The sequence below is a fragment of the Pseudopodoces humilis genome, chromosome 22, assembly GCF_049639895.1.
Source record: "Pseudopodoces humilis isolate 2021_Gansu_Grassland_sample_001 chromosome 22, ASM4963989v1, whole genome shotgun sequence".
Classification (NCBI taxonomy): domain Eukaryota; kingdom Metazoa; phylum Chordata; class Aves; order Passeriformes; family Paridae; genus Pseudopodoces; species Pseudopodoces humilis.
In genome coordinates, this window is record NC_142221.1 from 1,853,302 (window position 1) to 1,869,183 (window position 15,882).

The window sequence follows — 15,882 nt, forward strand, 5'->3', positions numbered from 1 at the left end:
ATTTTAAGAAATAGATCTTTTAACTCACTTATTTCAAAATGTGCTGATTTCAGTAAAGAAAAATATCTTTATCTTTCCAGTCTGACTCCTCTTGAACCCTGACGTGTGTTCTCATCCAACACAGCCCATCCAAGGACAGCCTGCAGTCCCATCACCCCTAGAGCACAATCCAAGCACAGCTACACCATTTATCTGCTTCTCTGTGTCCAAGCACAAACAGGTGTTACCTGCTCTTCACAGAAACACAAACATCCACCACCTTATTACTGCAAGAAAACCATTTCCCAGTTCTATACCCAGCCACTGCCATAAGCAGTAATACTTTGCCATCCACAATTCAGGACAAATGATTCCCGAGATATCCTGTACTGAATTACCCAGCCACAGCCTGGGTTGTGCGTGCCCTACTCCCTCCCGCTAGCACAGACCCTGCCACATGCCATAACAGATGTCAAAGTAATCTGAAATACTCACAGATTTTTCTATTTACTCAAACAAGGGAAGCTTCAGTTTTCTAGACAAAGTCCTCCACACTCCCACTGACAGCAGCAGGCTGGCTCTGTGACCACATGTAATATCTTTGGGAACAGTGAGTAGGGATTAGCACTTCCCGATATCTGTATGAACATAAACTGTAGGAGCATAAACAAATTTATGCTCTGCTGATACACAGCCCTAAGCAGTGCAGCACCTGTGCCAGCAGCTCTGCTGCGACAGCGCTTACAAGGAGCTCATTGCTCTGATTGTGTGGATATGATCCTCTTTGGAAGATGGGAGCAATTTTCTGCCTATGAAATGCTCTCTGTGTAGCAATTCCGAGCTGCAATGTTTGGTAACAGCCAGAGCCCAGATGCCAGCCCACACCTGGCTCCCCAGGCAGCCCCAGCACGGCAGGAACAGCCCCAGAACGGCTCCTTACCTCAAAGCAGTAGTCTTGTCCCAGGATGCTACTGTGGACAGGCTTGATGACCACTTCCTCCTCCATACTGAGATCCAGAGCCTCAACAGCACTACTGGGACTGAGCAAGGACTCGTGGGAGCGTGATTCTTTCAGCCTCGGCATTAGATGGGATCTGGAGGAAAAACATAACCGTGTCAGTGGATGCTCTCCTTCCCAGAGAAATCTGTTAGCAGCAACTGCACAATATTCCTGGGAATGTTTTGTCATGGGATAACAAAGTGCCCTGAAGAACAGGGCCTGCTACATGGTCCCACCTGTAATTTCTAAAGGTTCCATGACAGCTGGTATGAGCAGTAAAACAATTTTTCCCAACTCTGATGCTGTCAGGAGTCAATTCTTTAGAGGTTTGCACACTGTGAGGTCTCTGAACAACCAAATCGAACTCTAAATGGCCACCACAACTACTGAGGGAGACTTCCCAGGTGTGGGGAGGTTCCTAAACAAGATTTCCCAGGTGTGGGGTGTAGCAGTGTGGGTGCATCGGAGGCCAGCTGGCCCCAGCACTTGCTGCTGTCTCAGCAGCACCACTGGGTCTGCAGCACCTGGTGCTGATCTCTGGTGGTGCCAGAACCTCACTGAAACACCCATGTCTGATCTGTCCAACAACCCTTGGGCTCATGTGCTCTCCCTGATTGTGACACACATCCCTGGGATGGGGAGAGTGTGGAAAATAAGGCTGTGATAGCCCTATTGATTGATCTAAATGCTCTGGAGTCCCACTGGCAGCATTTAGCAGCAGGGAGCCCACAGACAGTGAGCAGAGCACCATTTTTGAGACAGCCAATACAATCAATGGTGCAGTAACTCTTAAAGCAAAACCAGAGAGCTCAAGGGGAAAAAAAAAAAAAAGAAAGAGTGCTCCCAGGGAAAACACAGCAAACCCATAAAGTGGCAAGGGAAAAAATAACTTGAGTGCAAAGGGAGCAGCTGCCTCCTCTACAGCCTGTACCATGTGAGATGTTCCTAAGCCAGAGCTCCCATCCCGGTAACTCTGACCTTTAAAACCTCTGGCAAGCACTTTGGGGGCTCCCCAAGAGATTGAGTGTCCCTGTCTACAAAGGGAGCGTGATGCCTTCTCCAAAGGCACGGAAGGACAGCGATAAGGGGAGTTTGTGATATTCTCAGCATGGTCTTTCATGAGCCAAACAACAATGCTCCCACTATACTCCCAGCTTGCTCTGATGTGTGTGTTGGATTTTGTTGTTCTCCAGAATGAAGCTGACCAAAGCAGAGAGAAATGTCAACAGTGCATGCAAAATCCATTGCTTCCAGGGAATCACACACCAGGCTGGATCCAGAAAACAGCCCAAGGAGATTCTCAGATAAACGGCAGCAGCAGATAAACAGGTGCTTCTCTAGATTTGCCATTAAGATTCAGGCCATGCATGAAGCCCCAGGTGATAACAGAACTGCCTGTGGCTGATTCCCTGCCTGAGCTGCTCCATGGAGAGCTCTGAGTGCCGGGGCCACCTCCTCCCCAGGGCCACCCAGCCTGGGACACGCTGCCGAGGGCTCCAGGACATCTCCCTGCACCTAGCGGGCAGCAGGCAGGACCAGCTGTGGTGACACCAGTGAAACATCTGCAGAAGAGCCACCAGCACGGGGGTTCTGAGGGGACACCCACAGCCCTCAGGCTCTGAAAGCCCTGCTGGGGCTGGCACAGTCCTCTGCTGCATCAGGAGCTCCGGGTTCCCAGCAAAGGCTCTCCATGCCATTAGCCATTCTCTCAGCTGCCCACTCACCCCACATCTCTATGGTGAGTAAATTGATCTTTAGGAACCCAGCACAGTCATTTCCCAGTACTTTGGTAATTTTACACTATTTTCAGAGAAAAGGGTCCCTATCCTTTTCCTCTGAATGCTACTGTAAATTAACTCTAATACAGACAGACAGATCGAGTTACCTCTGGATGCTGAGTGCAGAACTAATATCCAGCAGCTCAAGAACTGACAGTACAGACTCCTCATCCAGCCCAGATAAGCCCAGAATCAAGGCATTTCTGGTAAATCTTATTTCCATGTTTTACAGATGAAATTAGAAAAGGTAAATAACCAAGCTGAGACTTGCATTCTTGTGCAGACAAATATAAATACTGATAAAATAAACCCACAACTCAGTACATCACTGAATTGCATCGCCTCATGCTGGCTTAAGAATTTTTGTAAAAATTAAAACAAAACAAGTCTATTTTTCATTTAAAACTACTGCAGCTGGATGGCCATGGGTGGGAGTGCAGATGTGCAATTCCAAGGATGACCAAAGGGGAGGTTCTCAGGACATATTACGCTCTCACCAGATTCAGTAAATGTGTGTTTATATCCCTCCATGCTCTGCCGAATGCCTCTGGGAATCCTAAAACAAATGGGACTTTTTTAGGGAGGTTATTTATCAGGTCCCTGCCTCAGCAGGACCTGCTCCCACGATGTCTCTCACTCCCGAGCGGCCGCTCGGATCCGGCCCAGGTCAGCAGCAGACACGTTTCTCACCAGATGCTGCTCTGTGCAGGGGGAGCGCTGCAGGTCTCAAACCAGCCCTAAAAACCCAGCATCTGTCTGTGCATCAAGGGCTAAGTGGGGAGATGTCATTAATTAGAGCTGTTGGAAATCTCAGCAGCAGGGATGAGGATCTCTCTGCCAGAGCAGCCCTGGCAGGGCAGGAGCAGCAGAGCTCCCTCCCCGGGCTCTGTCCCATCTCTGTTCCACGCCCCTGCCTTCAAAGGGCACACGGTCCTTTCATTTTAATCCCTGTTCCAGGGCAGAGAGCACTCGTGTCCCTTGGTGACATGACGGTGTCAGGAGCCCATTGACTGGAAAACATTTGTCAGTCCCTGTCACTGCTCCCACAAACTTCTCCTCATACCAGCAGTAAGAGAAAGGCCACAAGCTGCCTTCCAGAGCCTGAGAGCAGCACCCACAGCGACAGGGACACCTGAATTCCTGCAGACCTGTGCTGTCCATCAGCCATCCCAAACAGCCAGACGTGCCTGGAACACCATTTGCTGACACTTCCAACACGACAGAGGTACTTTGTTCACATTCATCTCCCCTGCCATCAATGTGAAGATGCTGTCTGTGGGGCCATCCGATCTCTTGCTCCAGTAACTCGCTGTGTATTCCAGGTCCTGTCCTGGTTTACGTCAGCTGATCTAATTCCAATCCTACACCTTTGTTTTAATATGCTGGGAACGGCCAGCTGCCCAGAGCCATCTCACAGCGGGAACCCTCTTTCCAAACAGCACATTCAGTTCTTTTTGCCAAGGGCCTTTTTTAAATCCCTTTTTACTTGCCTAAAGTTCAGTTGAAATGAAGGGGGGAGTAAAAAATCTCATAAAAGACCACATTAGTTCTAAAGAGAAATAACATTACTGCTACCGGCACTGACCCGGCGAGTCCTGCGGAGCAGCAGCCAGTCTCTGGTTATTAAAGAAAGAGCTCTGCTGCCCGAGAGCAATCAGAGAGGATTGTTGTGCTAAATAATAAAAGTCATAAAACATTACCATGTGAAGAGATGTAGCCCCTCTGCCTGTGCCCTCCACAGCCACTTGAGTATCACCAAATCCAACCAGAAGTACGTGGACTGCAGGGAAGACTTGTAAAAACAAGCATGGAGAGGCAATCCATCCTCTGTTCACCCAACTCCAGGGCTGGGTTTTGAGCAATGGAGGCAGCAAACAGCGCTGCAAAGAGGCAACTCTGTCAGTCCTCATTTCAGAGCCTCACCTGCCTGAAACCACCCGGCTGCTGCTCCTGTGGTTTTATGATGAAAATGCTCCTGCTTATTTTTGAGAGACAGAAACAAACAGAACCTGGTGGGTGGCTGTGTAGGGATGGAGCAGACACAAAATCTAACACTGAAACACAGAGGGAAAAAATGAAGAGCCTTTTTTAAACCTCCTACTGTTCTGCTCTGAGAGCATGAGTGGATTGGGGAATTCTGAAGGAAGTCCAGGCCCTAAGCGGAAGAAGTCCCATTGACACCAGCTGTGGAGCTGGCAGTGTGCATGCTTCCCCAGTGTCAGAAGGATTTGATCTCCCAAATTACATGTTTGACTCTGTGACACATCTCCTGGTCAGGAAAGATTCCCTGTGTGCAGCATTTTGAGGCTGACAGTTCTTTTCTGTGCCCAGCTGGGAGCAGGTTCTTTAGGGCAGCCTTGACCCCCTCCCTTGCACTCTCCTGCTGCAGGGGTCCTCCCTGCCCAAGCACAGTGGAACAGCCCAGCAGATCCACATGCAGCACAGACAGAATCTAAATCTGTCTCCAGCCTGGGGATTAGGGGTTTGTTATGACTGAGAACAAAGTGCACAACTCCAGTAAATTGATTTGCGACATCAGATGGGAGAAGGATTTTAGCAGTTGCAGATGGGAGTAAATCACCCACCATCCTCTGCCAGCTCCATCCAGGAGCTCTGCCCGGTGCCACTGTCCCTCCTGAGCCTCACTGCTGCTGGTTCACTCCGGGACTATGCTCTGCAGAGCCCAGACTGCTCGGATTTGCTTCCCACTGTCCTCCACAGCAGCTCTCCCCAGGGCTCAGCAGTGCCTGTGTGACCCCCCCCGCCGGGGCTCACTTCCCGCTGACCTCGGGACCACTGCTGGGAGTTCTCATCCCTTCCTCCCCCGAGCCTCATCCTGCTTCAATGTAACAAATAAATATAAAAGCGATGTTATGGGAGTAACCACCACCAACAGCACACAAGAGAACTCGCAGGCTTCCAGGAGATGAAGAATATATTTTTTTTTCCCTGTAGAGGAGGACGTGAGGATGAAGTCTCAGCATGCAGCAGCACACCCTTCTCCATGTTCTACTGCCCTGAACTTTCTCCTGCTGTTCCCTGAACTCCAGCTGCTGAGCTCTGCCTGGGAAACTGCTCAGAACACTCACGATGGGAACCTGGCATTACAGGCTGCACTCACTAACGCAACACCTTCCCTGAGCAACACAAAGGACATGTAATTAAACTTATTAATGCCTGCCCTTGTTTTCAGACTGTTCTCAGTTTCAACCGGCAGCAGGATTAATTACATTCAAAAGGACTCTGTCAGCTCATACCAGATGCCAAATGTTGTTTTTGCCAGAGCAAACCTGAAGGATGATTTTAACCTGTGACATTCACCTGAGCGTGGGTATTTGTTTAACAACGTGCCACTGCAAAGTTTGTCAGGGGCAACCTGCAGGCCCAGCACAGGACAAGCAGCAAGGACACCGATGGCATTTGTGATGTGCAAGAGGAGAGAAACTGCAAAAGCAAGGAAAGGGCATCAGGAGCATGAATTTCAATCATCAAAAATGTTTTCAAGGAGCCTCTTTCCCATAAGCAGAACGGCATCAACACGACATTTTCAACAGAAATCAACAGTTATATTAAAAAAACCCTTTTATCACATCAGCCTAAACCAGCCTAAATAATGCCAGATCTGGGAACATCTGATGCAAACAGCAGTGACAGATCCCCCATGCCAATTTGGAGCTCGAGCCACAGCACAGCCCTGGGAACAAGTCATTCCCACAGCACCGGCCTCTGGAGCGAGCAGGAACCGTAGGGCCTCAACAAACACCCGGGGCACGTCCCTGGCAGCAGAAGCAGAACCGGGACACAGCGACCGAGCCAGAGCCTCCTGCTCCCTGCCAGCACTCACGGGAGAAATTCCGGGGTGCTCCTGGCTGCACCCCACAATCACCACCTTCCACGGGGGGAGCAGGGTGGGGATAAGGGGTTTGATTTTTATCACCTAAATTTTGCGTAACATCAGTCTGGAGGCGGAATCTGGACAGGGCGGCACAGGCGAGGCAGGATGTGTCCTCCTGGACCAACCACACGGAAATGGAGCCTCAAGGCCCATCTCCACAGCGCGGCTTCCAAGCCCGGCCACGGATGATGAAACGCCGCCCAGGATGGAAACAAACCGCGAACGCACGGAACGAGGGACGGAGCGCGGCCGCACATCCCCGGGCCGGGCCGGACGGGCCAGGAGCGGCTGTCAGCGCCGGTCCCTCCAGCGCGGCGGCCTCCGCGCCCCGGCCCCGCTGCGCGCCCGCCGCCCCCGGCCCGCCCCGGCCCCCGGCCCCGCCGCTCCGCCCCGGGCGCTGTGCGGGACCCGCCGGTCGGGGCGCGGAGTTGGCGCTGCCCGCGCACGCCGGGCACGGCCGCACAGCCCCGCACTCACCCGCAGGGCCCGGGCCCCGCCGCGCCGCCCCCTCGCCGCCGCCCCGCTCGGACTGGGGCATGGCGCGCTCCCGACGCCGCCGGCGCCGCGGGCGGGGACCCCCGGCCCCGCCGTCCCCGGCCCCCGCCCCGGGCCGGCCCCGCCGCCGCTCCGCCCCGCCGCGGCCCATTGGCTGCGCTGTAGCTGGGCAGAGCGCCCCGGGCCCGCCGCCCCCGGAGCGCGGGCTCGGCTTGGGGGGCAGCGGGCGCTTCTGGCTCTCCGCCGCGGCCGGGGGTCCCCCCTCGCCTCCCGCCCAGCAGCGCCCCGTGCCCCGCGGTCCCCGAGCTGCTCACCCCTCGCCTCATCCCGCCTGTCGCCCTCATTCTGTTGTGATAAACCGGGGTAAAGCGCAGCTCTCCGGGAGCCCGAGTCGTGCGGCGGCTGCCCCGGGCACCGCTGTCCCCGGCCCGGCACCGGCAGGGGAGGGACGGCGCCGCCCGCCTGTCCCTGCCCTCGGCCGCGCAACGCATTCCTTTCCCGTTTCGGAGAGCCGAGTCACTGACCTTTGCAGCAGCGCGATCCACAGCAGGGAGTAGCGCCTGCAGCAGCAGCCGGCGGCCCCTGCGTGAGCCATGGTCCGCACCCCGCACGGAGCGAGCCCGCATCGGCGCGGAGCTCACCGAGGGGCTCCCGGCCGGGCTCCCCGGCGGGGTCCGGGGGCGCGGGGCTCAGGACCGGGCGGCCTCACGGAACGCGGGGCCCGGGGCAGCAGGTGAGCGGCAAAGGAGCTGTGAGGCAGCGGAGAGGAGACGGGAAAGCTGCGCGGCATGGTCCCACTGTCCCGACTGCCACCATCCTCAGCCAGCCCACGCCGACACGTTCCCAGAGCCAGACTGCTGCTGTCATCCTGGCGTATTCAAATGCCTCCATTACTCATCAAGAACAAAGTAGGACTATCTAGTAAATTGAAAACCACCACATGGCACTGTCCCCTGCCTCTTACTGATGGCTGCTTCCTCTTCCACTTTTCAAAGGCTACTGTTCATGTCTGCAGCAAAGCATAGATCCTGCAGCTCATGTGAGCAGCTCCGGATCAGCGGAGAAAGCCGGCACCTGGGCTGCAAACGCTGGTCAGCTTTGGAGGGGCAAACGCCAACAGCGGTGAACATTCCCAGGTGACAGGAATAGTCGGGGTTCCCCCAGAGCACAGGAGAAGGAAGCAGGTCTCAGAGTGGGAGACGGAAAGGTCCTGCCCGAGGCAACGGGCACAAGTCTCGCCTCCTCCAGGGACACACAAGCCGGATTCCCAGACGGACCATCCCTCCAGCCAGCGCCACCGTGCACGGCACAGACAAACGAGTCAAAATTCGCAGGTTCTTTGCACAGTTCCAGCACTAACTCTCTACACAGCCTCCCCTAGGTGCCTCTCTTCTCCTCAGCCAGAGAGGTGGCCATGACCCTCTCACTGCCAAAGGATCCAGAAAACATCAAGCAGCATTACTGCTGGGCTTGGCTAACAAGGAGCGCGGTCACCTAAGGCCAGCGGGGTCCCTTCTTCCTTCCTGAGCAAACCGGTCCCCAACGTGCCCCTGGGACAATGGCACCAGCTCACCAGCCACTCTGACAGCAGAACACCCCAGTGTCCGCCTGTCCCACCTTCCCTCCTTAGTGGAGGACGTGCAGACCCCCTTTCTCTTGAAGTCTGCAAACAGCGCTCTGGATTTAGCACATTTTGCCTCATTTTTGCCTCCCCCATTCCCCCCACCAGCGGTTTGAAGTTTTCTCACCCTTTGCTGGCAGATGCCATGCAGAGAGACAAGCTCGCTGTCCTTGATCTGCTTTTCAGGGCTTCTATAAAGTAGGGCACCAGCATCAACCCAGCATCAGGTTTTTGATACATTGCTGGAGTAGCCAAAAATAATAACAGGCAGCTTCAGTCAATCTTCTCCTTCTCAAATCTGCAGCAGCAGCAGCAGCACAGGGGTCCTTTGTGTGGTGGAGCACAAATACGGTGCCTGCCAGGCTGCGATGCTGCTCAGCAATCCAGAGCCATTCCCGCCTGGCAGCCCGGATCCCCCGAGTCCTGCTCGTGGGTGCTCACACGGAGCTCCTGCCCTGTGGGCTCCCCTTCCCCAGAGCCATCCGTGTTTTGCTCTCCGTATTTCCTTCAGCAGCTTATCTCTGTGGCTGCTGTGAAATGCTAAGGTCAAGTTACAGTTTTACCAACCCTTTTATCTTCCTGGCAAGGTACGAAAATGCAGAACCTGAACTTTGGAATGAGCCTTCGCACCTGCAGTGGGTGGAGAGCGGAGCAGACCCAAGGCAGTGGGAGAGGGAGACTTCAGGTTCTCTCTGCAGCCCAGCACTGGAACAGTCTCTGTTGCACATTCAGACACTTTATTAGGATGCTCTGGAAGGAAGGTATGAACCCACCAAGCCTGGCTCTGCTGGGAACTGTGGCAACTCCAGCTGACATAAGGACCCAGCACAGCTCTGCTAGAGTTTCCACATGACAGCAAAGACCAGCAGGACCCAGCAAAAGAGCTCTGCCTGCTGGGAACTGCCCAATTGAATTCCCCCTGTCCCAAACCTGAAATTCTAGATGGTTGGTCTGTGCAGGACAGGGAAGTGAGCCAGGCATCAGGGGATGAGGTAACATTTGACCTTGAAGCCTGTGGGACTGTTGTGCTGCACATTGATTCTCCACACTCGCCTCAGCAAATGACAGCTGTGTTTCCCCAAAGTGACACGGGGAGTGTCACTGTGTCACTGTGCCCCTGTCCCACTGATCACTCTGGGGCTGGGCTGGCTTCTAAAACACACAAACTTGTTGAGATACAGATCTGGAATGCAAAGGCCATTCCTTGCCCTCTCCCTCTCCGTGGTGTCTGGACTGAACACCCACATGGCTCAGGAGGTACAGAAAGAAACTAAAATTCTACAGAGCAGGGCCTTGGGGACTGCTCTGTCCCCATCCCCAGGGAGTGTCAGACAGTGAAGAAGCCACATTCCACTGACTCAGTGTTCAAATACTGCTGCAGGGAGCATTTACTGCCACCAAGAAGAACTTGTACATCGAAGTCTCAGCTCATTTTATCCAAGCCAGGGTTTATCCAGCTTCCTTCCAGCGAACTCGTAGCTCAGTCCTTGTGTGCACAAGGTGTTTCCCTGCAGACAGCTGTTCCCTGTGTGCAGCAGGTGACACAGAGGTGTATGGCACACTCAGAGCTGTGACTGCCCCTGCAGTGCTGGCACTGTCCTCGGGCACTGTGTGTGACCTCCACCCCTTCTCCACATTCACACCCCCAGGTCCTGACAGGATCCCACCCACCCTGCTCACTGCTCAACAAATGGCATTTGTGAAAGGAAAGCCTCTGTGCCCAGTCAGGGCAGGTAAAAAGTATTTTTCCATGGGTTATTACAGGAAGTTTTCCATTCCCAGTTATTTGTATTATTTATAGTCCCCTTTTCTTGGCTCACGTTTTCTCCTCTGGTCCCAGCTTTGCCTCCAGCCCTCTGGGCAGCAGCCTTTCCACACTCCAGCCATGTTTACCTTTCAGAGCTATTAAAACCAGATATTTCTCACTTTTTATTGACTGTGAAGCCAGTGCTTTGTGCTTTATGACCACACTGTCTATCACTGGGAAACAAACAATTTCCTAATAACCTCAAGGAGTCAGCAGTGGAAAGGACTGTGATTATCCAGATCTACTCCAAATTTACAGTTAAAATGAAATAGCCACTGATGTCATAAATGCACTTGCTGTATAAAGTTCGAACAATCCCATATTCCAGCACAATTAACATTACAATACATGGGTTTGCTGACTGGCTGTTACTGGATTGCTGCTTTTCCACCCATTGACCCCCAAAGCTGAGCTGCAGTGAAGGGGCAGAGTTGACTCGAGCACCCCTGAAAAGCAGGGCACTGTTTCAATAGTGTTTACACTGAAAGAATATTTCACTCTGCCTCCAGCCCCCTTTCACAGCACCCACACAGTGCATCTGACTGGCCAATTCCTCTTTCTGCTTATAATTAGCTTCACTTTTCTGCTCTCCTAGATAAGCATTAGACTTTCCTCTAGGAATGTAATCCCAATCCACAGGAAACCTGTCTTTACTGAGATGCCACTCATCTTTTCTGCAGGTTTTATTTAAAACAGAACATTGTTATTAGCAGCAGATTTTTCTAAACCTTTTTGTGAGGTCCCATTCCTGCAAACATCCAATATCATTCTGGGCGATTAGCCTCGCTTCAGAGACACCACTTAACATTCAACCACAATTTGAGCCAAGGCATTTGCAGGAGTCAAGTTTTGAATTTCAAATCTAAAGAGGGGGACCAATGGTGAATGACTTTGTGCCTGACAAACACAAATAGATGTTTTAGCATCTAAACTACATTTTCCTGTGATTTGTCCTTCTGCCTAACAATACTGGCCTCTAGGATGGCTTCAGTTTAATAGGAAAGAGCTGACTTTGGAGGCTGAATGATGTTCAACAAAATAATTTCTTCCAATTGCTATCTGACTTTCAGCCAGATAGGTTTTAGTGTCTTCTAGGGATGGATATAAAGCACATCCTTCTCATGGGAACCTTCTTTTCAGATGGAATGAGAGGTTATTTTTCTATGGCCTTTTCCGGGAATGATCCCTTTGTTTTCCCTGGAGCAGTGTGAGGCACAGCTCTGCACCAAACCCAGGTCAGCCCCAGGGACCTCGTTGGACCATCCTGACTCTCAGCATTCCAGACTCCACGAGCAGGGATTAAATTTGGCAGTACTGGGGTGCACTGCATCACTTCTCCAGCTCATTTTTTTAAGTGCAAGTATCATTACTGCATTCTCCATGCAATGCCAAGGGCTGCTACCTCCAGAGCTGATGTAAAAATTGTTATTAAAACTTACAAACTGTGAAAAACTCTTAAAAAAAGTCCAAATCCTGGCACTGCCCTAAATTAAATTACAGCCAGGAGCTGCCAGGGGTACCTGGATAAGCACAGAGCCAAGCGTGCGTGCAGTCCTTATCCACAGCCCACACCTGCTGCTCCCTCCTGGAAGTTTCACTAATGAACACAGTGTACAGCCCAGAGGATTTCAGATAAGGAAAAGGTCAGGGTGAAGACTCAGGAGTAAAGAACAGATTGAGCGGGGTTCATAAATGAAAACCCCATTTTAAATCTAAAATTAATTTTTTCAATAAATTAGGGCAAGTGAGCTTTCCTCCAGCTCAGACAATGCAGCTTTCCCTGGATATGGACCACTGGCGGGAGGAGGAAGCACGTGTGCTCAGGAATCAATGCTAATACCCTCAAAAATTAATCTCAGAAAATTGCTTCAATGGAACAGAAATGATTTCATATAAATCTCTGTATAGAAAGAGCTGACAGAATATCAAAGTGATACCTGGAGTAGGTACAGACTGAAAAAAAACAGGCTTTGTCTTTTCTTACACAGGCTTGGTGTGGTTTGTGTGCCTCAGTTTCCCAACTGCAGACATGGGCTGGGGCATCAGGGAGTCCGTGAGAGCCAGCTGGGGCTCCATAGGATGGATGTGGCTTCCCCAAGATGGAAACATTACCTGGAAATGAGAGTCATGGCTTGGATTTCAGCACAGAGCCAGGATTGCTCTCTCCAGGGAAGGGAGGCCGGGCGCTTTTTGCAGCCACGGGGAGCGCGTTGCACTCGGAATGTGTCTGGGAATGCCAATGTCTGTGCACACTGCACCTTCTGCTACCTGCAGGACCAAGCCAGCCATGGTGGCAACAAGCTTTGCAGATCTAAATCAGCCCTCAGAAGAAGAGAGTTTCTCAGCCTGGCTGAATAATGCATTAATTAAAAGAAGACAATGAGCAGCGTGTCAGCTTTGCTGCTGACAATTCACCTGGGGAGCTGCAGCCCTGCAGCCCCCTTGGCTCCACCTGAGGAATGCCCTGCTGAGCTTCCAGGGGCTCCTGTCGCTCCTGCCCCGAGCACCCAGCCCACACCTCAGCACAAATCCTGGGAAAGGGACCCAGAGCCTGGCTGCCAGCAAAATGAGAAGGAGCTGCAGAGCCATTCCTGTAAATGCAGAACCAAGAAATCATCCTTTTGACCAGAAACACTTTTTACTGTCTTCTGGAGGGGACGTGGAGATTCCTAAATGAGTTCTCCCCATTAATATCTCCACCCTCATCTTCTAAACAAGGGAGCCAGAGGGGAGCTTGACCCAAAGCTTCACCCCATGGAAGGGAATGGAGGCAGCAGCAGGGGCAGGTGTGAGCCCCAGTTCAGGAGCTGTACAGTAGAAACAACTTCCTTTTCTAACCAAGCTATTTTAAATCAATCTATTTAGACAGATGCAAAGCCCTGACACAGATGCACTGAAACTGGTTTGATCCTTGCCTGAACAGGATTAACTTGCCTCAGTTATTAACCAAATTAAACCCAGCTCATCATCATTGCAAAAATGACTGTATTTTACACTCACAGTTGTGTGGAATTTTTGTAGACAGAACCTGGAAGGTTTTTCCTTTGTGACGAGTGTTCAGGGTCAGAGCTCCTCACAACCCAGCCCAGCCTCAGTTAACTCTCTGAGGTAACCTGTCTCACCTGCAATTTTAATTCTTAATTAACCATTCTTAATGTCTAAACCTACATTTTAGGCCATTAGCCTGTACTGATCACAGGAAGAGTTAGAACTGCTCAGACACACTAAGAGCCTGAGTTGATGTAAAGTAGATTGAGTTAAAATAAATGGAGTTGCACAGACACCTTCTTTTCTGTTGGGGTTCACTCCTTACTCATAGTCCTGGCTCTGCCTTTTCCACTCACCAGCACTGGCACCACTTTGCAGTTTCCAACTCTGCAAAGTTAAATCTGCAGGGCAGAGCCTAAAAATTCTTACTTTACTTTCTTCTGGGAAAATGCAAAATGTTTGGATCTGGTTTAGATTTTGTTCTTGTATTTAAAATTATTTAATTTCTCAAAACACCAATTTCCACTAATATTTTTTCTTCCTCTGATAGAATATAAAACCATCATCCAAGTGTTAAGAGCCAACAATCCCCTCTGCCCTGCTGCCCATCCGCTGAACTGCTGCTATGCCACTGCACTAAACCACTTTTTCTTATCCTGACAGATGCTAAGCTTAGGTCAAATCCCTGGGAATACGTGGGGCCAGCGTGTGTTCTCATAAACAAAACTGCAATCTGCTCCTGAGCTGATGAGGCTGCCCTGGATTTACACCGTGGCTGGAACCGAAGTACAGCTCCCTGGTGGAGCCTGCATAGAATTTCCAGGTGCTGTGGCCAGCAAGGAAGCCAGAGAGGGGAGTAGGAGGTGCTGGCCTGGGTGGGCAGAGCCCAGGAATGCCCCATCCCAGAGCTGGGGATGAGTGTGGCTCACCTGTCCCTGCCTGGCTCCAGGAGAGGGCCTGGCTGCCTTTATCTACCATTCCAGGGCACCAAAACTGAAAGCACCAGGTGAGTTTCCAAATCAGCAACTGTGCTGTAAACACAGCGAGAAAGCAAAGTCCATCCTGGTCTGACCAGTCCCAGCTGCTTCCTGCTCCATCACAAACAGGAGCCCCGAGCCTCTGATGTCACCATCCTGCACCAGCGGCATTAAAGCCTAAAATGGTTTCATAAAACAACTGGAGCTGTTTGAAAAGGACATTTCTGTGTGGCCCTGGATTGTGCTGTCCTCTCCAGCACAGGACCCCCAGCCATCTCCTGATGCCCCTGTCACAGGGTGGGAGGCAGAGCAGGATTCATCCAGGAGGACACAGGCACAGCTGAACGCCAGGGATTCAGCCAAAGCTCTGAAACAATTTAGGTGAAAGGACAGGTCATTTCAGCATGAGCAGTGCCACCTGGCCAGGCAGGAGCCCAGGCAGGAGCCCAGTCACCGCCCCACAGGCAGAGTCCCCTGCCCTGCCCTGCCCTGCCCTGCCCTGCGGTACGTGGGGCTGTACCCCTGGCAGAGGTGGGGGGTGCCCACCCTGTGCCCCAGCCTGTGGGGCTGCCAGGGAGGAGTGGCCCTGGGGCACCTCAGCCAGTGCCACTGCTGGGGGCTCCCCAGAAGCAGCAGCTCTGGCCTCCCCTGCCCACTTGGTCTCAAACCATGAGACACACAGGTGCTGCTCCTGCTGCCAGCCCCGGTGTCCCTGCTGTGCCCCGCTGTGCCTGCAGCCCAGGACAAGGCTGCCAGCTCCCAGTGCCAGGCACACACAGAGCCACAGCCGCGCTGGGAATGGGCTCCTGGAGCCGAGCAGCGTGCTGTGATTCACTCCAGAGCCCTGCAGGGCTGGCTCTCCCCAGGAAATCTCCAGCCTGTCAACAGCACTTCCAGGGCCCTGGCTCCTGGGGCTGGCACTGAGTCACTGCAAAGCTCCAGCCCCAGCTCATCTCCAGGGCACGAGGGTGACACTTCACACTGCTGGGCTCAGAGGTGGGACAGGGACAGGCCTGGCACAGAGCAGACTTCTGAGAGATTAAAATGATTGCCAAGTGAGAAAAATGTTCCGTGATTTCTTCACTTCTTTGGATGCTTGAGAAAAGCACAAGTGATGAGGATCTGGCTGGCTGATATGAGGATAAAGCAGGAATCTTCCCTGGGATGAGGGATGGGTTAAATGCTCTGTGCTCTCCAACCTACAGCTCTAGCAAAATCCAGATGCACCAGCAGCTGCCACACAGAATATAGAGAATAGAGAGAATTTTGGAAAAGCTGCCAAGTGCCTTGTCTGTTAAGTGCCTACAACACTCACATCTATGTTACCAATGATGGGATAATA

At 52.3% G+C, this 15,882-nt stretch overlaps 1 protein-coding gene across 12 annotated transcripts in view; it reads right to left on the minus strand.

The window, feature by feature from the left end:
* The window catches only part of DAB2IP (DAB2 interacting protein), a 160,258-nt gene that overhangs the window by 37,601 nt on the left and 106,775 nt on the right, over positions 1 to 15,882 (minus strand). For 7 of the 12 annotated variants that reach the window (XM_088065984.1, XM_014258011.2, XM_014258012.2 and 4 more), the window contains one exon: positions 920 to 1,073. In XM_088065984.1, the coding sequence (XP_087922110.1) occupies positions 920 to 1,073 (154 nt within the window). Of the gene's footprint in view, positions 1 to 919; positions 1,074 to 1,215; positions 1,350 to 7,129; positions 7,197 to 7,461; positions 7,597 to 7,671; positions 7,691 to 8,895; positions 9,276 to 15,882 lie in introns of those variants that run through there. The other 5 variants (XM_088065987.1, XM_088065988.1, XM_014258014.2 and 2 more) reach the window with 5 other exon arrangements.